General features: G+C 39.7%; 1 protein-coding gene across 12 annotated transcripts in view; it reads left to right on the forward strand.

Annotated features, from left to right (window-relative positions):
- The window catches only part of NPAS3 (neuronal PAS domain protein 3), a gene marked incomplete at both ends in the record, with an annotated part of 841,254 nt that overhangs the window by 1,715 nt on the left and 818,377 nt on the right, over window positions 1-21,162 (forward strand). For 6 of the 12 annotated variants that reach the window (XM_080809078.1, XM_080809079.1, XM_080809080.1 and 3 more), the window contains one exon: window positions 2,741-2,790. The exons of the other annotated variants lie outside the window; for them this stretch is intronic. In XM_080809078.1, the coding sequence (XP_080665204.1) occupies window positions 2,741-2,790 (50 nt within the window). Of the gene's footprint in view, window positions 1-2,740; window positions 2,791-21,162 lie in introns of those variants that run through there. 12 annotated transcript variants of the gene reach the window in all.

The raw sequence follows: 21,162 nt of genomic DNA on the forward strand, positions 1-21,162 counted from the left end.
CTTAACTAGGAAGTGCAGGCTATAATTGTAATAGTGTTATCTGTGGAGTAGGGAGTCAAGGGTCAGAAATGTCAGATGGCCTTTGGACAATTTCAGAGACTTCCAACTAATCCATAAGATATAAATTGGGTATAAGAGATGGTCCTGAATTTTCAACCTTTACGTTTGCTCTCAGAGTGTTGGAATTCTTCACCAAAAAGATCTTCCCAGGGCCAATTTCCCCCATAAGTCAGGAGCCCCCAGGGGTAATCCTCCACAGCTCTGCCTCCAACACTGTAAGCTCCACTGATGACTTCCCCCTTCATCTTTGAATTTGGGCCACTTTGTCAAGACTCTGAATCCCTCTGTGGTTCTAAAGATGAAAGCTTTAAAAAGAATCAACTCCAAACTTTAGCCTCTGGGATATATTATTTCCTTCCTCTCTTTCTATGTTCAGTCATGTTGACAGAAGAGAAGGTGCTACAGCTGTGAAACATGGAGCTTTCTTTGGTTTCATTAGTCAGATATGATGACACCTGTTACTGCCTTTAATTTTTATCAATTTGGGGACCGGAGAGTGAGCCTTGTGAGGCAAGACGATTATTGGCAAATGCTTAAGGGAGGGTTTGAGTCCCGAGTCCTGTGTCCTCTGGCCCTACTTCACCAGGCCACCAGCATGGGAGGCTTTAGAAGCTATGAGGGGCAGACTTAGTTTGCACTTCAAGACCTGGCTATGTTTGCTAAAAGTGAATGGTGACACATCATTTTACCAAAATATCTTTTTGCATTAAGTGCTTTTGGGTAGTCTGATGAGGAAGTGACAGGAGTTGGAGGCTTTTCAAGCAAGAGTGGCCTGTTGGGAGAACACAGCCCCTCTCATTTGTCATCTTTGGGCAGAAACGCCCTAGGCTGGCTGTCCTGGAGCCAAAACTTCCAACTGGCAACTTTTCCTCCTCCCTGCCAGCCCGTGTATATCTTGTATTCAATACTCTCCACTTCAGTTCATTTTTCAATCGCTCTCATCTTCTACCTGTAGAGTGTACTCCAAAGAGAACTCAAACACCATCACGCAGATTAAACACCTCTGCTACGAAAAACACTTGTGTTCTCAAAGTTTCCAACTCTCAGCCCCACTTTACTGGAACGGTAGGACCGAAGGGGACCCCTTTTCAGGTCTATTTTTTCTGAAGTGGGAAGTGAAATGCAAAGCCTCACCTAGGACTGATGTTTTATGTGTAGCTTTTTCATTTGTTCAAAGTGGAAATGCGTTGGGAGTCCTTTCTGCTTTGCTGGTTGACACATGACTGACCCAAGTCTCTGCGGGAAAAGCTGCCACACCCGGCAGAGTGGTTTAGTGGAGAGGGCGCTCTGACCAGGGTCTACCCAGGTAATGGAATCCCAGCACTGGCCCTTCAGTGAGTGGCCCTTTCTCTAGGCCTCGCTGAGCTGTAAAATGAGGGAAACGACAGAGCTTGATCCCAGAGGTCCGCAGCCCTCTGGTCCCAGGTACCAGGAGCCTAGTGGGGACAGGCGTTCGTACCTAACTGCGTAGAGACCCCTGGGGATTCCCCCTGTGAACCCCGGGGTCTGCAGATACGTATGCGCGTAAATAATGCAGATGTTCCAGCTCGGGAAGTGTTGGTGAGAGCGCCGGAGCCCTAAGGTGCGAGTGCAGCAGCTGCGCCCACAGGGCTCTTTGGGCTCGCGGGCTTGGTCAGCGCGCTCCCACCCGCGTTTATTTCCACTGTCTCGGAAGGCGCTCCCGGGACGCTGTCCTGTCCGCGGCCGCTCCCGTGGCCTCCCAGTTCCTCTCTCTTTCTCCGTGGTTGCGATACTCCTGAGAAGGGAAGTGTTCCAAACTGCAACTGAGTGGCGTTGTTGCGCTGGCAGCCGAGCTTCCCAGTCCCCCAACGAGAGAGAGAGAGAGAGAGAGAGAGGAGAGGAGAGAGAGAGGGAGAGAGAGAGAGACGGGGAGAGAGAAGGGGGGGTGTGTCTGCGTGCGAGAGAGCGCTCGGGAGCAAAGCAGCTGGAAAATGCCCAGAAATACTTTCACAGCGGTCAAGCTGGGAACCCCCTGCGTGTCTTCCCCCTCCCCGCCCCTCCTGGCCTAGGCCCCGACCGCCCCCCGCCAAGAGGGTGTGTGCCCCACCTGCCACCAGGCCAGCTCAGGGTGGTGGCGGTGGGGGGCGACAGTGGGGGGTGTGGCGGCGCGCGAGGGTGAGAACCCGGAGGCGGCGGGGCCCTGGGCCGGGCTGCCCGCGGGGCCGCGCGGCAGCCTCCCCCCGCCGCCGCCGCCGCCGCCGCCTCCCCCTCCTCCTCCGCCGCCGCCGCCGCCGGTCGCCTGTCTCCGCGCTGGGCATGTCTCGGGAGCCGAAGCGGCCCGGGCCGCGGGGGCTCTGCGGCGCATGGACGGCGGCGGCGCCGGGCGAGCAGGGGGAGGAGAAGGCGCAGGCGGCGGAGGAGGCGGCGACCTGCGGCGAGAGGCACCGGCGGCGCGAGGGGACGGCCGGCTGCCGGCGAGGCTCCGGCCCCACTACTTTTCCGTAGCCTCCCTGCCTCAGCAGCACGGCCGCCGCCGCCGCCGCCGCCGCCGCCGCCAGGGCCACGGCCGCCGCCCGCCGGGCCGCCGCTGAGCGCCGCGCACGCCCGCACTCACTCCCGCCACCCCACGCACACGCACACCCCCCGCCCTCCCCACGCCCCCCACCCCGGGAGGGGGGAGAGAGGCAAAAAGTAAGAGAGGAAAAAAAATAGCAGGAAGATGGCGCCCACCAAGCCCAGCTTTCAGCAGGATCCTTCCAGGCGAGAACGGTAACACTTTTCTGTTTATTGAACCTGCCGCCGGGGCGGCTGCTCCCGCCGCCGCCGCCGCCGCCGCCTCCGCCGCCGAGGTGGCGGGGCCCGCTCCGCAGTCCGCCTCCTGGGCCGTGAGCCCACGGGGACCTGGTCTGCGGGCTTGCGGCTCAGCGCTCGCCCGCGGTCCCCCCGCGCATTGTCCGCCTGCGGCGGCTGCGGCAGCGAGCGGGCTCCGGCGGTGGCGGCGGCGGCCGCGCCAGGCTCTCCGAGCAGTCGCACCTCCTCGGCTCGGCGAATGGAGTGACTCGCTGACAAAAAAAAAAAAAAAAAGAAAGAAAAGAAAGAAAAAAAAAAAAAAGAAAAAAGAAAAAAAAGAAAAAGAAAGAAAGAAAAGAAAAAAAAGAAAAAGAGAGAAACAAACAAAAAAGAGAGAAGGGGCTGCTGTGTGACGAGGAACAGCAGTGAGGGTGGGGGGCCGGGGGATCCCCGGGGCCGCCGCAGGTCCCTTGGCAGCTGCTCTCTAGGAAGGAATGAGGCTGGGGAGGGGGAGGGAAGGCAGGCGAGAAGGGGGAGGAGGAGAGGAGGAGGAGGAGAAGGAGGAGGAGGAGGAGGAGGAGGAGGAGGAGGCCGGGGGCGGGGAGCGGAGCTCGCGCCAGGCCCGGAATGTGTCGCGGAGGGGCTGTCTCCGCGCGGAGCAGCTAGGCCGGGCCGGGAGGAGAGAGGCGCGCGGCCGCCGCCTCCCCGCCGCCCAGGCTGCGCCCTTAGCCTTGGCAACTTGTGGGTCTCCTGCTTTGCCCTGCTTTGCTCTCATCTTGCCCTTCTTTCCACTCCCCCGCTCCCCAAAGGAAAAAAAAAAAAAAAAAGAAAAAGGAAGAAGAAAACCCTCAAATCCAAATTAGCGAGTAAACAGCGAGATTCAAAATGTGCCAACAGTTGGAACGTCTATGCCCCGTTAGTTCCTGTTTGGGGATCTGTGTTTTAAAAAAGTTCCTGGTGAGAATTGCATATCCAGGCAAGGGGCTCAGCGGAGCATGTCTGTTTGAAGTTAGTTAAACTAAAGCCAAAGGGAAAGGGAGTTTGTATTCAAAATATCCTTAACCGTCCTACGTGAATGGCATTGTTAGACTGCATAGTAACTAAGCACCCCCCCCCCCCACGTGGTTTTCCCTCCTGCTGTCCACCCAGCCTACTTTGTTTGGAATCCTATTTGCTATTAACTGGCAGTGTTAATGACATTAATTGCATATAGCATATTGGTTTGTGCAAAGTACCCTTTTCTGTCTTCGAAGAAGAAGTGCTCAGTAGGAAGTATGAAATGTTACCCATTGCTACATGAGGAAAACAAATGCTGGTAGATACATGGCCCCTCCCCAACTTTCCTCGTAGGTGTAAGTGAACTTCAGAAAAAAAGATGAGGGAAGTCCATAGTAGTTGCAAAGATTTAATTATTATTACATGGGAGGTTTTATTTTTGATACAACGTTGCATTTAATCTATAACTTACATCAAGAAGAGAGGTATTTAAACAAGCTACTCATTAGAAAGCTTCAGTTGCACTATTGCTTGTTTCCTTCACACAACAGGGACAGCAGAATTGGCAGGATTAAGGGAAAAATTTTGTTGGGTAGCTGCATTATTGATTAATTCTAAACTATGGATAATTTCTATATAAATCCTATACCTGAAAGTAAATCACACATGATCCCGTTTTTAAAGATGTTGAATGTGTGTAGCATTGTCTGACAACTCATACTAGCTAAAAGGAATATTCAGTGTTTTATGAAGAATTCACATATTAAGTACTTTGCTCTTGTAGATAAGAAAAAAATTTTCAGAGCATTATGTAGGTCTTTTAATAATGATTTTTTTAAAAATTTAACGTGGTGATGAATACTTTTTCAGATCAGAAGTTTATAATTTATTTCCTTCCTCCTTTCCATCCATCCTCCTTCCCCAGTTCTGTTGGTAGTAAATGTATTTACTGGGATGGCCCCAGTAATCTCTCTAGCAGAGGCCTATTTGTGTGCCATTTTGGGAATTTTTCTGAGATAGGAATCTTGAAGATAGAATTAATTTCTAGAGGAAACTTCATAGCCTGTGCATGAGCGCGTTCTTTATCACCTGTCTCCATTTGGCATTCGAAGAAGGTAAATCAAAGTGCGCGATTTGTTATTCTGCTCCACTTGAGAGCTGAACTAAATAACACTTGGTCTGAAATTCTGATTGAAGTTGTAGGAGGATATACTGTATTTAATTTAATGCCCTTTAATAGCAGCTTCTTGTTCAGCTCGGATGCTGTCATTTTAAAGGTTGGATCTGAGAAGGTTTAACCTGTAGGGAGAGGGAGGAGTCATAACAAGGTAGGGGGCAGAAGGAGCGATATAGAGGAGAGGAGTTATAAACTAAATGTTTCAAACAGTAATAACCACAAACTTGGCCCGTTATCCAAACAGTTGTTTTATGCCCCGAGGGTTCACTTTGTTATTAGGGCTTTAAATGCTCTTAACACTTTAAGTGTAAACATTACACATGTTAGTTGATTTGGTTTTGTAATGAGAAATGGAAAGTCAGATGGTTTGGTCAGGAGGGGGTTGGTTTTCATAGTTACTTGCTTCAGCTAAGTAGAGTCATTTCACCTTTATGTGGATTTTGTGCCCGGTACTAGTTGGTTTGTAGTAGTATTTCCCTGTAACAGTTGAACACTAATATGTTTATAAAAGATCACTTTCTGTGGACATGCTTTAGGTGGTATCCTCCCATTTATTTACAAAATAGTTTCCAAATCACTGATTTCATAAAGGCACTTATGGACACTACTCTTTACTGCTTTTCAAATACAGCAGTAACACAAACTTATATAGGAAAAAAAAGCATTTTTTTTTCAATGGTCTCGTTGTTAATTTATAAAATATCTGACCTGAATTTACTAATACAGTACAAAAGTCATTTCCTTCTAATAATGTTTACAGAATGAGTTTTGGAAAAAGAAACTTCTTCTTAATGATGTCTTTGGTTACTATTTAGTACTGCTTAAATTTCTTCGACTCTTACACACAGAATGAGCCTGAGAGCCTGAGAGCACAAGCTGAAAACCTTGTGTATTTAAACTTGCTCGATTTTTCTTTAAACTCCAATAGGCTGCAAATTATGTAGCTCTACCACAGAGTTTTTCCACTATGTGGATGTATAACCAAGAAAAGTAGACAGATAGAAGTGTCAAGCATGTGATGTGCCCATGCTGGTTTGCAAAGCATATTCCAGTAGTATTCAGGGCTTTTGGTTTAAAAAGTGAAGGTGGTGGTGGAGACTTTTTTGGGGGGAGGTATTTCTTTTTGCATTATAAGCTTAAACACAGAGTGATAAATGATGATATGCGTTGTCTAACACTTGCTTATATATAAATAGCTCCACAAGATTGCTTAAATGATAATCGAAAATATGAAATAGGATGGCCTTCATATCACAAGGCCAAGGGTCTACAAATGGAAAAACTGAAATAATGAAATATTTCCAAGGCAACAGACTGTCAACAAGAACTGTAATGCATGGGCATATCATAGAACCACAGGAGAGGATATTAGATCGTATAGCTCTGGAGCCAGGAGTTATAATGACCTTTATTATGTAGGACCCTCCCACATTACAGCATCTTTTCCATATTCCCAGTCTCTGGTTTATGATTTGAGAGACAAATAGCTACTCTGAATCTGTAATATGCCAGTTACTAGATTTGATTCGTTACAAGGAGCAAACTTGATATCAGTATTACTTGATGCTTTTGTTAAAAAAAAAAAAAGTTGCTAGTGGTATTATGAGTAGTTTTGGTCCCTGTGTCTTTGCAGAGTCTTAAAAATATGGCTTTTATTTGACCAAAAGTGATGTGAAATTACTATCTCACAATGATTTGGTAAGAATTGCATTGTGATTTAAATACAATCTACACATTGGAACGGTTTGGTATTTTTAGTGATACGAAGTTTGATTTTCCCCTGAAATTCTACACAACGGTTGCCCCTACAATAGAGCTATTTTATGAGAATGCCAGAGTTTCCATGAGCCCCTCAATACTTTTACTGTGTCCCAGATCTTAGTCTGGATGGAATCCAATGACATGTTAAAATTGCATCTGTTTGAAATGGGCCCTGATGTCTAGGATCTCCTGTTCTGTGGTGAGGTTTCCTATGACAAGATGTATAGATATGTGCTTTTGTAAAGCAGCACTTTTGGGGGACGATTTAGGCAGTGTAGCTTTCATTTCTTTACTTTAAAGCTGCAGAGCTTTATATTTTGTGGCATATTTGTGGGGGATATGTCACAAATATTTCTAAATCTCTCCTAGTAATGTTTTCCCCTATGCACTTTCTTAAGTGCTTTACTATTAATAATGACCCCAATGTAAACCTTAGATAGTCTGTTTCTGTTTTCTTATTTTTCCTGCATTCCTGTGAATCTCTTTCGTCTGCAGAATGCTGCTCCCTAGATTTAAAGAAAAATGAGCACACATGAGAGGGGAACTGGCCCTTCCTATGATGTTTGCATGGCCACTTTTTCTACAGTGTAACATTTCATCATTTGGGTTAAATTTTTTAAAATTTTGCATTGTGTAGGCTGAGATTCGAACTTCAGGTGTTTTACAGACATTCCTTAATTGTTTGCACTAGATAGGGTTGAAGGTTAGCGAAAGAGTTGGTTTGTTAAAAATTTAGTTGATTAAATATTAATTTTACAATTTAAATGCTACCAAATTTTCACATCATGGAATATATGAAACTTGAAATATTTTAATCTATACTATGATGTGTACTGATATTAAATCTATACTTCTAGAATTTATGGAAAAATTCAGTTACATTGCTTTGCATTTAATGATGTTAGTATTTTCACAGTAAATAGTGCCCCCCCTTTTTTCCTCATTGGGCAGTGTAATAAACCAACTGTAACTGAATGGTATTTTTACTGCTCTGGGCCCCATTAGTGTGAATAGGATGTTTGCACTATTAAGTTTGATAGAACCTTACATAGTTAGAATAATTTGCAGTAATATTAGTAATACTACAGTGCATAAGCAGGACATAGCTTAGTAAGAGTACAGTGATTACTACTGTATTTGAAATGACTAGGGTAGTGACAAGATTAAACAGCACTTGAAGTTGTTGTCTGTATACATTTCTAGAGCATAATGTTTTGGTATACATTAGAGCATAATGTATTTGCAGCCTTGTGCACAAAATCATGAGACACAAGACGAAAATCGCATATCACTAGTGCTTGTGGCCTTTGAGTATAATTATTGATTGGTTCATTCACTCAGCCTTATTTATTGAACCTCTCCTCTGGACAGTCGTGACTTGTGCAAGAGATGGAAGTTAACAATACTCTGTAAGAGCAGTTGCTCTGGCCATAGACTTGTCCTTATACTGGACACACAAAATACTGTAGAGAGCCAGAAACACCTTTTACTGCAAGAGGAGGAAGTGCAGAATACAGAGAAATATATATAAGGCTCTCTATCTCTTTGGACTTCGGTTAGTTTAGTGTTCTGGGAGAGAGGAGGGGAAGGGTAGGTATCCAGGTTGTAAAATATTATAACTAATGACTGTAAAATGACTAGTGGTTCTTGGAGAAAAGACAGAAAAGATGCCATATAAATGTAAGTGAAATTATAGAAGACTTTTAGAAACAATCTCTGGAGGGATTCAGAAAATAAAAATAGATCACACATGATAATGATCAACAGTTATTGGGCACTGCCATGTTTTGCGCCCTGTATTAAAGACCTTTTTGGTCAAGAAAATAGATGCTAATCTTCCCAAGGAAGGTAGTAGAGATAGGGACTGAATTTGGGTTTGTCTCTGTAGGAACCTACCTTTCACAGCAGTGTGCAGGTGTTTCATTTTTGGACTTCGTAGCACCAGGGATTTCTGGGCAGATGCCAGAGAGCTCTTGTGACGGGTAGACCGCATGCACTATGGATAGTGACCTCGATCTCTGTTTCTTGGTCGTTCGTCCCATGTTCGGAGAACTTCAGAAATGTAATGTTCATGAAGTTAGAAGCATTCACGTTTAAATGATTTTCTCTCTAGTCTTTCACATTCCCGTTGTTTTGTGGACAAGTTCCACAGCTCTATGCACTTCAGGGAAGATTTGCTAAGGAATTTTTTTTTAAAGATTTTATTTATTTATTTGACAGAGAGAGATCACAAGTAGGCAGAGAGGCAGGCAGAGAGAGAGGGGGAAGCAGGCTCCCTGCTGAGCAGAAAGCCTGATGTGGGGCTCGATCCCAGGACCCTGAGATCATGATCTGAGCCAAAGACAGAGGTTTAAACCACTGAGCCACCCAGGCACCCCGGAATGATTTTTAGAAGAATCAGTTTGCTGCGTGCACACACCTCGTAGGCCACAGACCATGAAGTACCCCAGGACCTCCTCCGCTCCTGTTATCCATGCCTCAGAGTGTGCCATAGTTTGTCTAAAACTTACCATTGAGGCATTCTTATTTTGTGAGTTTTGCCACTGAGTGGGTGGAAACAGCCTCACAGACTTTCTGAATAACACAGGTTGGTACTTAAGTGTATTTCTGGATATTGTCTTTTGAAATATGTAAGGACTCATACAAGTTGGCCTCCTGCCAAGTTATGTGGCATTATAATAATGACAGTAAGCCTTTATATAGCAGTATGGGCCAGGTATGAGTCTAAGGACTTTACATATATTAATTAACTCATTTAATTAAAAACTTGTTAAAATGGACCACAATAAATGAATAAATGATAAGTTCTCATTATTTAGTCCCTCTTCCTCTCTGGACAAACACAGATACTTGTGGCATCTTCAAGAAGGGAGAGTCTTTGGTAACATTTTAATTTCTCTAAGGCCAGGAATCCTAGGGGTTCGTGGGCATGTAACAGTTCTTTGACAAAAGCTGTACTTCAGGAAACTTTGTAACATCTGACACCATTACTGCTCATTGTAGAATGTCTGCTAGATTTGAGGTACTAGACAAGCATGCCACATTTATCTTTACATTTTTGGATGTTATAGTGTCAACCAAATAGCTTAAAAAAAAAGTACAGTAGGAATTCCAGACATAGAAAGGACTAGATTAGGGGTGCTTGAGTATTTGTTCTTGAAAGAACTGAGTGTTTTGCTTGTGTATTTTAATAAAATATTCACTTTTACGTTCAGAAAAATCTCTTGTTTACATAAAGGATAGGTTGCCTTATAAAATGTTGGAAAGGGCTCATTTAGAGAGATGTTTTGCTAAAAATATTGAAGATAAAAAGCAGCAGTCAATAGGAAGTATAAGTGAAAAATAAGCCACAAAATTTAAAATAGCATTCAGATCATCTTAAAAGAAATTACTTCTGATTACAGTATTTTATTATCATCAGTATGCTAATGCAGAATTAAAGGGCTCTGACTTGGGTACCTAGGTTATATATAACATGAAAGCTTAAATCTTTAGCACATATTTTTGTGCTACATAGTAGTGCCACATAGCATTTTAAGACCACTTTATGGAATCATCGGTCATTTCAGTCATATCCCATTACTTCTGATAGACAAGGGCTTTTTCATTGGTAAGATTTATAAGAAGAATTTTATTATAAAGAAAAATGTAATATTGGATTAAGGGTCATCTTTATTTGACTATAGTTCAAATCAGCACCCTCTTACCCTCCAATCTATGAATTTTCCTTTCCACCATGGTAACACTATGGAAAAGGATACTAGTTCTAAACTTCATCCAGGAGCACTTTACTCAGAAAGAGTGCAGTATTTTGGTAGGGGCAGATGGAATGATTGAAACTGTTTGCGGAACCTCTCTCTCTGGTCCTAGAAAATGGAGAGATCAAAGGATAAGGGTATTTTTAGTAACTAATATGGATTGCATTGATTGAAGGAGTATTTTTCCTATACAAATAATTTATTCCTCAGAATCTATTTCTGAAAAACATATATATCCTATTCAATATGAATGGATTTTTTTTAATTGCACAAGATTCTGTATACCCTGTGTAAAATCATATAAACATATGTAAAGTCTACATGTATATTGTTTACAACATAACATATATAAAATATAAATCAGATCTATTGTATTTGTATTATATCTACCTAAAATGCAAAAATGTTACAAAGGTATCTTGAACATATTATAAATGTCTTACTTCAGATCGAGTTAAATTTACATATAGGCAGTGAATTGGTGACTTTTTTGTTTTCCTAATGCTGTAAGGAAAAGTAGGCTCATCATTTTTTTTTTTACACATTTTTATTGTTCTGTGTAAATGTAATTTGTTAATCCTGTGAAATTTGTCATAGATAAATTTGCTTGGATTATCTTGTCACCACCGTATCTGCATTCTTTTGTTCATTGCTTATTCATAATTTAACAGTCTGGCAGTGAGCCTTTTTGGGATGCTCACAAAAGATATATGACCTCTACCAGCTGCTACTATAACCTGCAGAATGCACAGCAAGACATTAGAAACGTGAGGATTCCTCTACTGATTAAAGTGCTCTTCATTTAAACAGTCTGTTCATAAGAATCTCAGGAATCTCTTGCTACTAGCAGTTTTGATTTTTTTTTTCTTCCTAGCAAAATTAGTTCAAACAATTGAATCTTCATTTGGTATGATTTTTTTTTTAGGTGATCCAAAAAAAATTAATTTCTTGAATTCTGCTGCTTCTTTATAACCAAAGACTCAAAAATCTGACATCTGGGCATATCAGAGTTCTCCAGAAACAGTTTTACTGGCCAAGGAAGAATAGAGAGTAGAATGGCTATATCACATCCCAATCTTAGAAGAAATGGTTGGTTTAATCCTACTTGAATCCAGGCACTTTACAGTTTATATTCGAAACAGCCTATATTATGTGGTATGTGGCAGACATTAAAAATAGAATGTTACTTGAGGTGTAACCACATCTTTAGGTTTTCATTATTCTGAATTAGTTTAGCATACGAATTTATTCTCATCTCCCCCCTCCCCCCAGAAATCAGCAGATCAGTTTATGAGTAATGGCTAGTTTTTGCCTCTCTTCTGTGCAAGCATATGATTACAGTTCAAAATAATTCATTGCTAATCCATGCAGTATTGGTTCATCTCCATCACTCTGTTCTGTGATTAGAGCCTCAGGCCTGCTGCCTTGCTTTCTGCCCTGATTTTCTTTAACTGCAACCCTTGTTTTAATATAGTTCTGTAGTCACCACTGTCCTGCTCGCCCCTCTCCATCCCTCATATATATCGATTGCAGTAGATTAATATTTATTTGAAGCAATTTTTCAGACTTTGTGAAAAATGTATTCATTTCTTACTGTGAATCTTCATCTAAAGGGAGGGGGAGAGGGAAGATGTAAGACTCAGGTGCGCCACTCTTCTTACAAAGTGAAGCTATTGCTTTTCCAACCTTCATTCTTTGCTGTAGTCACTGTTTGTTCTTTATACACAAATCAGGAAGTTTAATTTCCTTGAAAAAAATTTAGATGAAGCTGTAGTGTTAACAGTTGAACTCTTGTTTGTAACAGTTCTAAAATGGCTTTCTGCATTTCCTGAGTACATACCGGAGTCAGTGCAATCACTATAATATACATTGATCAGCTTGCATTGAATATTTCCAGATGAGGCCACAAAGCTATCATTTTCCTTAACATCAAAATTTGCCAATTTCACCAGAAGGTCATCTAACAGATTTTTTAAAGACTTTGTTTCAGATCTCAGTAGTCCAGTGTTCCTTTTAATAATTACTTTCGTCTCATTGTAGCCGTGTGTTTGAAAGTGTAGGTCAATGAGGATGATTGCATTCAGAATTTCATGATCTGTGTAGTGGAACAAATTGAAAGCAAAGCCTGTATCAATCACTGTGAAGGGAGGGTTAATTGTTACCGCTTCTCAAGCCTCTGGACAGATAAACCAGTAATGAAATACTTATTGCTCTGATATGTGAATGCTGAAGGATGAAACAATGGAAACAGAAGCAGTCTTCAGAGATAACCAAAAAGACAAAGAAAAAAAAATAATAAACCGGATGAAAGTATGGAACTATGTGGTGCATTAACTCTCTTAAAAGTAATATTGTTTTTAGCTTCCTACCCATCTTTTTTTCTGGCAAGTTAGGGCAGTATCATATATCAGGTTGCTAAAGCCAAATAAGAATATAAATGGAAAACTCTCTTTCTGTAAAAAACAAAAACAAAAAAACCCCAAAACATACAGTCCTAGGCTTTATATGAACTCTGCATATTTTATAAAAATAATGTTTGAGTTACTATTTAAGGTTTTCTCTCAAAAAAACTAGTGATTCTACATATGTTAAATATTATACATGCATAAATGGCTTAAATTCCAGAACGTTTTAAAGGATTGTTTTGTTATCTTTGAAGAGATTTTGGAATTATTGGCCCATTGTAGACCAAAGCATAGAGGCAATTGTGAAATACATAAAGAAATAGTCAAATAAGAATTAGTGTTGCAAAGAAATCATGAGATTAGAGTAAACACATTTAACCATTTCTACCATATGAACTTAACATTTAAACATCTGTTAGTTACTTATATGTTGAAATATATGCAAAAATATTTAGCCAAATTGAAGTCTTAGGCCCATGACAATCATCTCAACACAGTGGGTAGTTCTGAAAATTAATGAGAATGATAATACTGTAAAGACTGTTCCAGAGTTTGCCCAAATTCATTATCTAAGACTCTTGTTAAGAACATCTCAAAGAATTTTAACCAGGAAAATATATTAATGGTTCAAAAGCATTTTCAAAACCCTGAATTATAAAAGTATAATGGAATTATAGATGCAAGAGTTATAGTTAGCAACACAGATAGCAGAAGACATTATGATGGCAGATTTTTCCACAACCTATATACTCCTTTTGTACACGGTTTCATATGCAGGGTTTAAATTTCACACATTATTTTTGTTTTGTTTTGTTTTTAGGGCAAGAAAATCAGAATCATTTAAAAACTAAAATGGGTTCCTTCCCATTCATGAGGGGAAGCTGATAGCTGTAAAAAGTTAGATGTGTCTTTTGGCAGTCATTTCAGATTTGACACCACCAACAAGCCAGAACATTTTTAGCAAAAAGAAAGAACTGTTGCATATCTTTTTATTTGTCTTCAGAAATTAAGAGTTTCCCAAGACCTGTTTGTGCACAATATTGGAATAGCTGCATAGAAACTAAGCAAATGACTGGGGCATAGCCTTTTTTTTTTTATGACAACAGCACCATCCTCCAGTGAATGTGGTTTTGTATATTGTATAAGAATTCATTGTAATAGTGATACTGTAACATCCCTGGGCCAGGCTACTTGGACTGCTACTAAGATACATCAGAGTGTAAGTCAGTAGAGAGCTCTCAGGTACAGCTGTACCAGAGGGTATGGACTTCGGTCTACAATAAATGGCAGGCAGAAAGCAAGGAGAATTCCTTTCCTTGGTAATAGACATATACTGAACACAAGTGCCTGTGGGTATCGAGATGGTCAGGGCAGTACACGATGAAGTGCCTTTGGTCACTTGCTGGTTGGGTGCTAGCAAAGCAGCAGGTAATGGCCCGAATCCCGGTCACTGGTTTTGGTCTTTCATTATCTTTATAGGAAGTTGTTCGCTACACAGACAGGTCCTTTAACCATGTACAGCCTTAGTTTCTTTATTAGTATATTCAGTGGCTAACATTTCCTTCCAGCTACAAAATTCTGTGACTACATGATTTGAATTATGTGGAAATATGATGTAAAATAATGAGTTGAAGTATATGGTGTTTCTTTTTTTTCCCCTAATGGTATTAGGATTTACAAATATTCTTTATTTATAAAACTATTGAAGTTTTTAGATCAAATACAATGCTTGTTGTGCAGGTTTCAATCAATAAAATGTTGGATATTTACATATTTTTCTTCCAGAAAAACATCTTTGAATGGAAAGTTTTTATTGCAAGACTGTCCAGAGAGACATTGCAGTGGAAGCTATAGGCTATATTAAATTATAACTTAAAGTGACATATTATGCACATGACTCAAGGTAGCACTAAAGAAAAACACTAAAAGTGTTTAGCGATAAATACATTTGTTGGTTAAATTCAATTGAGATGGTAGAACAACTCTGGAAATATTTGAAAACCAGATAACACACCACAAAGAAGGAAGTTAACAATGTAATGTTTGATGGACAGGTGAGCACTTAGGGGAATAACTAATCTCTGAAAATTGTGTGTGTTCCTAAAACATTTATAAAGAAATACATTTCTGTAGTGAGTTATTTGCCCAAACGACAACGATAATTTCTTTATTTCTAACCGTGTTTTTCTTTAAAATTTTTTAAAGTTTTCATTTATTTATTTGAGAGAGGGCACATGAACATGAGCAGGGGGAGGGGCAGAGGAAGAAGCGAATGGTGAGATGAGCAGGGAGCCCGATGTGGGGCTTGATCCCAGGACCCTGGGTTCCTGATCTGAGCTGAAGGCAGCTGCTTAATTTAACTGACTGAGCCACCAGGCACCCCTCTAACCTTGTTTTTCAAAGGAGCTTTCTTCTAATTCTTCTCCCTTACTTTGTTTGTAGTATAGACAGATTTAAATATTTATGATTGGGTAAGATTTCTTCTAATAAATTAAAGCCTTTAAATACATGCATCATTTAGTCATTTATTGTTTCCTTTGAAAGTTTCTAATTAATGACATTATTGCAAATATATTCTTCTGAGATAATTAACATTTTTGCCTAATTTCTCTCTCTATATATAATACCTATGTTCTATATATTATCTGTAGATTTAAGAGTATTTTATCCCCCAAACCTATTTTATACTTATCAGGATAATTTAACACCACTGATAAAAAATACTTTTCCCTAAAAACACTCTGTTCCTCACAAGATAATTTTCCATTTTTCTCTTATGAAAACAACCAGGAAAACTAAAAAAAAAAAAAAAAAAAAGTATAGCATAGTATAGACTGCACTTATGAAACTCCTATCCTTCCCTCTTCACTCATCAAGATTGTACTTTTTCAAAGCTAATGCTGGCTAAGTGTTAGGAGATAATCTGATTAGAACAATTTACATTGAGGAATGAAACTATTTTCATTTTTTAAAAGGAGCCAACAATACCAAATTTCAATTTATTAGAACATGGAGGATCTCCAGTGTGCCCTTGCCTGTCTCTCTACATCACACATATATGCCCCTTCCTAAGAGATACCTTGGTCAACACTCTGAAGTAACCTCTTCTGAAAATTTTCTATCTTGGTGGTAGCTCTTCACCACCAAGTAAAGAAATTGAGAACTGGGTGGCATGTTGTGACACTAAGGTTTCAAGGGTGCACTCACTGCTGAGGTAGGGTTTAAATGTGGAATTTATAGATGGCTATAGAGGTCTTTGCAGAAAGGAATCCACATCAAGTCTTCAGAGTTGGGTTGAACCAAGCCACAACAGACTTCACAAGATCCATTCTCTGTCCTGGTCCCGCTCCTTCTGTCCTACTCACTTACCGAGTCCTGTTCTAAGGGCGCACATTACCATCCAGCTGTATTTTGCTGTTATTCATTTGCCAGCAGCATCTGTTCCTTACATGGTCATGAAGACTTTTGATAAGCTCTGACTGAGCATAGGCTCTCCTGACTTATACTGGGATTTTTAAACCCATGGTCCATCAACGGTATAGCAGTCGGGAAATGGGCTTCAGGGGATCCGAAGAGTCTCCTGCAATGGTGTATTCATACATTTTTATCAGTTATATAAGGGGGTATATTTTCCCTGAAAAATTTGTGTCAAGAATTGTGAAGAGCCTGAGATTTTACCGTACTTGCAAACTACTAAGTTAGCCTTTAAATGGATATTGGTAGAATTTGCATTATCCTTGGATTGGAGACAGAAAAGTTTATTACAGCCTTAGCAATAGCCAGTATATCAGAATTTAAGGCAATTCTCTGATCTTTGGTTCCTACAAAGAGGGCCACATAATACCTGTATATGTAGTAAGTTGTGTCACAAGAGGAACTCTCAACTTAGGGAACCTGAACTTTTTAGGATGGACAGTAAACATGTCTCCCCTTTGCTCTGGCCTTCAAGGCTGTCCTCTATACAAATAAACTTGAATAGATAGTCTGGTACAAAGGGTAGTTAGTGCCTGGCCTAGAAGATTTGGAGAAGTGCAAGACACTTTTCTCTCAGCATTCTGCATCATTGTTATGGCGATCATTTAGAAGGATGAGAGGATGTAGTGATGTAATTGTCCTGTAGTTTCAAGTTTCTTTGAGCTTAATGCAAGAGGAAGTCAACTATTTGAGAGGAAATGACAAAGAGTCTGAATGGAAAGTTTTCCAAAATGGCGTAGGTTTGGTTGATTCAGTACTGCATAGGTCCTTATAACGTTAATATATTAACATTCTCATGACCTCTGTTTTATCACAGTTGATTCTTGCCATTTCTGTAAGTATGCTCTCTTCCTGGTTTGCTCTATTTATCCATAAATTTTAATTTGTTGAGAGTTCACTTTGTGTTTTTGCGTTACATTATTCAAGTTTGTCCACAGCTCAGTAAGAGGTTCTGTCAGTATCTCTACTGCATTGCTAAGGTCAGAATTACTAAGGATTTGGAACTGGGCTCTAGCCTCAGTGTGTTGACTTACTACATGATAGAGATGACATTCTTTGACCATACTGGTTTCCTTCTGATTCTTTTTTATTTTTTTTTAATTTTTAATTTTTTTAGTTAACATATAATGTGTTATTAGCCCCAGGGGTACAAGTCTGTGAATCACCAGGTTTACACAGTTCACAGCACTCACCATAGCACATACCCTCCCCAATGTCCATAACTCCACCACCCTCCTTCTGATTCTTGAAGAATTTTTTCCTATGGTCCTTTTTTCTTCTGGGGCTTTTCTATTTTTCCCATATCACCTTCCTGCCTCATAATGTTTTTCCCTTATCTGTACCCGAGTCCTTACCCCATATGGGCCCAGCTGATGCTATAGGTCCTTCTTACACATCGCCTTTTAATACCTGCCATGGACTTGTAGGTATTGAATACTTTTTGCACCCCCACATTATGCTAAGTCACCTTATCTTCTGATTTTGTAGTAACCATATCTGTAAACCTAATGATTACAATGACAACATAAACAAGTCAACCAAAGATTTACAGGTCATACCTAGCTTTGTGGTAAGGTAATATATTAAAGATTGTTATAAGGAGATTATGATCTTGTTTAGCAAGTTATAATCTATAGTCCTATTTCCTGCATAGTTTTTATAACATCCCATTGTGAATAGATTTACATGTTGTGATTTATGGTGGCATGGGTCAAAATGTATCCCTATCTTTTGCAAAGTATTGCACTTATGTATACACCATAATTTGTTGATATAGCTCGCTTAAAAGGCTTGGTTAAAATGATGGTGGCTTCTGGTCAATTCTGATCCAGTTATAAATTAGAAGGTCACCTCCAATCAATGCCCAGTGACTCGGCACTTTGCTTTCCCATTTTCCAGTCTTCTAGCCTCATTTTTATCCCATAGGTTTTAACAGTATCATGATAATATAATTCAATGATCAAAACAGGATCTAATAGCTCACAAGACCACTATGGCCCAGATATTCTCTATTGGATACATTCTATAATTATTCTCTGTGATGGAGATATTTGCATAAATGTCAATATAATATCTGGAGATCATGTTAAAATATCAAACCGGAAGGTGCTCTTGAGGAAGGGACAATAGAATATAGAAATCATTTTATTGTTGAGAGCAGATGCATCATCAGAATCTATTGTTAAAATTCTAAATATCCATAACTAGTATAAAGGACCATTAATCAAAATATTGGATGACAAAGAAATAAATTATAGTTTCTTGTGTTCTTGTCTTTCTACATAGATTGTGACCTCTTTGGAAGGCAAGAAATCACTGTCCCCCATTGTGTATGCCCAGGGATGAAAAACATTCCTAGAACAGAGTTAATGAATGAAGGAATGAATGTCAGTGCTAATTATGCCTACTTCATACTTATGTTTTATCCCAGGTAGTCCCTATATCTGTCAAAACTCTGCAACTATACTTTGCATACCTCATTGTCTCTGATCTAGAAAAGAAATTAATAGGGAAAATTAAAGTATTTTATAATTATAAATATTTTCCCAATGCTTAGACATTTCTAGTATATTCTAAAATTTCAAAGCTGAATTATTTACATTGTTTGGTCTGGATTCCCTGAAAATTATGCCTCTATAACTCTACAGAGAATGATTTTAAGTTTGAGATGTGTCACATCTCTCCATTAACCAAGGAACCAAGAAATGTTAATTAGAACTAAATATACCACTGTCAGTTTCTTTACCTCCAAATGATACTACCAAACAGATGAATTCTGGAACAATGGAATATTTCCAATTAGAATGATATTAAACCCATTTTATAGTTATAATCTCATAAAATTTGAACTCTATTAATTCTATATTTCACAAAATTGTACCTATAATTTAAGCTGATTAGACCAAAATTTAAAAATGCAATCATGTAAAATAGAACAGGTTACAAAGAGAATTGACATTTTCTGGGGATCTCTCCTCTAATTGCCTGGTTCAGTCATCACATGGCCTTGTATAGATAGTATGTATAACAAAAATTTTTGCACAGAAAATCTCCTGTAAGGATACGCTAAATAATCATGATTAATTTAGCTCTTTACCATGATTGAGTAACAGTAGTGAACACTGTTACTTTCCTACAAACCAGTAGAGGGATAAAACTTGATAAACTTGCTTGAACTTAATATATATAGAGAAATGAAATAATTAATGACTCTAGGGAAAGAATGGATCAGTAGTTCAAATATACTTATTACTTTCTCTCTTTACTCTGAACATTGCTCACTTTGTCCAAAGTTTATTACCTGTAGTCACTAAATTTTTTCTTTAATGCATAGGATCCCTATTCAGATATACTGATGTATGTCTTGAATAACTTTGGGGATGAAATTTAACTACAAACTTATTAATATACCAGTAAAGAAACACATCCAATTCTCTGAAACCAAAACAACTTCAGACTTGTTGATGTATATACTTCAGTATGTTCAAACACACACACACACACACACACACACACACATGCACACACACACCCTATGCAAATAGAAACAGAGCCTATGCTATAATACAGTTAGAAATTCTGTTCAGTGTTAATAATGAAGAGTCAGTATAACAGGCAAAAGCTTTCTTCTTTGCTCGAAAAGAGCACTGAGTTGCAGAAACGCACATAACCATGCATGGCTATTTGATGTCCTGGCATGATGATGATGATATTTATTTTGTCCAGATCCACTCTGGCTTCCCAGCTCTAAATGGAAAGTGGTCTTCTACATCCGATATCTATTTAGGAAGACTGCGCTCTTCTGAAAAGAAAACAGACTATCTCTGGAGTGTGCTTTTCTACCTGGAAAATTTGAGCAACTATACATACGCCTTACAGTTTTAATAGTAATATTTTAACAGTTGCTGCTTATTGCATTATTATTATGTGTCAGACACATACTAGTAATAAGCTCTTTGACACATTACCTCAATTTTCTAAATATTTGAATTTGTTACTTTGTTAATTTCATCTTTGGGGTTTTTAAGCATTGCTCAGTATAAGCATTCATCTTCTATTTCTGGTGTGTATATTGCATTTGTCTCTTGCAGAAGTTTTGAAAGCTGCAGAAGTTTCAGTTTTATTTCATCAGGTCACTCCCTCATCCCTGGACTGACTTCTGCCCGTCAGTTTGGGGCATGTGCACTTCTTAATCCTGGATTTGGTGGTAACATCACGGTAAGCGTTACAGGCTTAGGGAAGTTCTCATTTTCTCTGATTTTATAGGCTAGGACATTTTGTTGCCTAAATATGGTACCCATCACTTTTGAGTTGTTGTGGTTACACTCCTGCTCCCCACCCCTAGCTCAGCACAGGGACGTTTGGCTCAGCTGTCACCTTCTGGCCACTCTTCTTGCTGTAGTTCTTTATCTCAGACTCACTCGGCATTTACTTAAACTTACTTCAGTTCCCTTAAAGTTGGGCTGAGCCTTTCCCTTTTCAAATTTGTTTCCATTTTCAGAGGTTTATTTCTCTTTTTAAAAAACAAAAACAAAAACAAAAAACCAGTGCCCCTTCTTCTCTACTTTGATTTATTTTTCTTATTATTTTATAAATTCTTTAAAATCACCACCAAATAACTGAATGCTTCCAGAAACGTTAATACCTCCTTCCTCACCCCGTGGACCTACCATTGTCTTCGGTTTTTCTTAGCCAACTATATTCTGCTTCCTTGTGTACCTCCAAACCTGAGGTGAGTTTCTACCAATAGACACTTTCAGCCTTTATTTCCATAACCTCT

The sequence above is a fragment of the Martes martes genome (genome assembly GCF_963455335.1).
Source record: "Martes martes genome assembly, chromosome: 7".
Lineage (NCBI taxonomy): Eukaryota > Metazoa > Chordata > Mammalia > Carnivora > Mustelidae > Martes > Martes martes.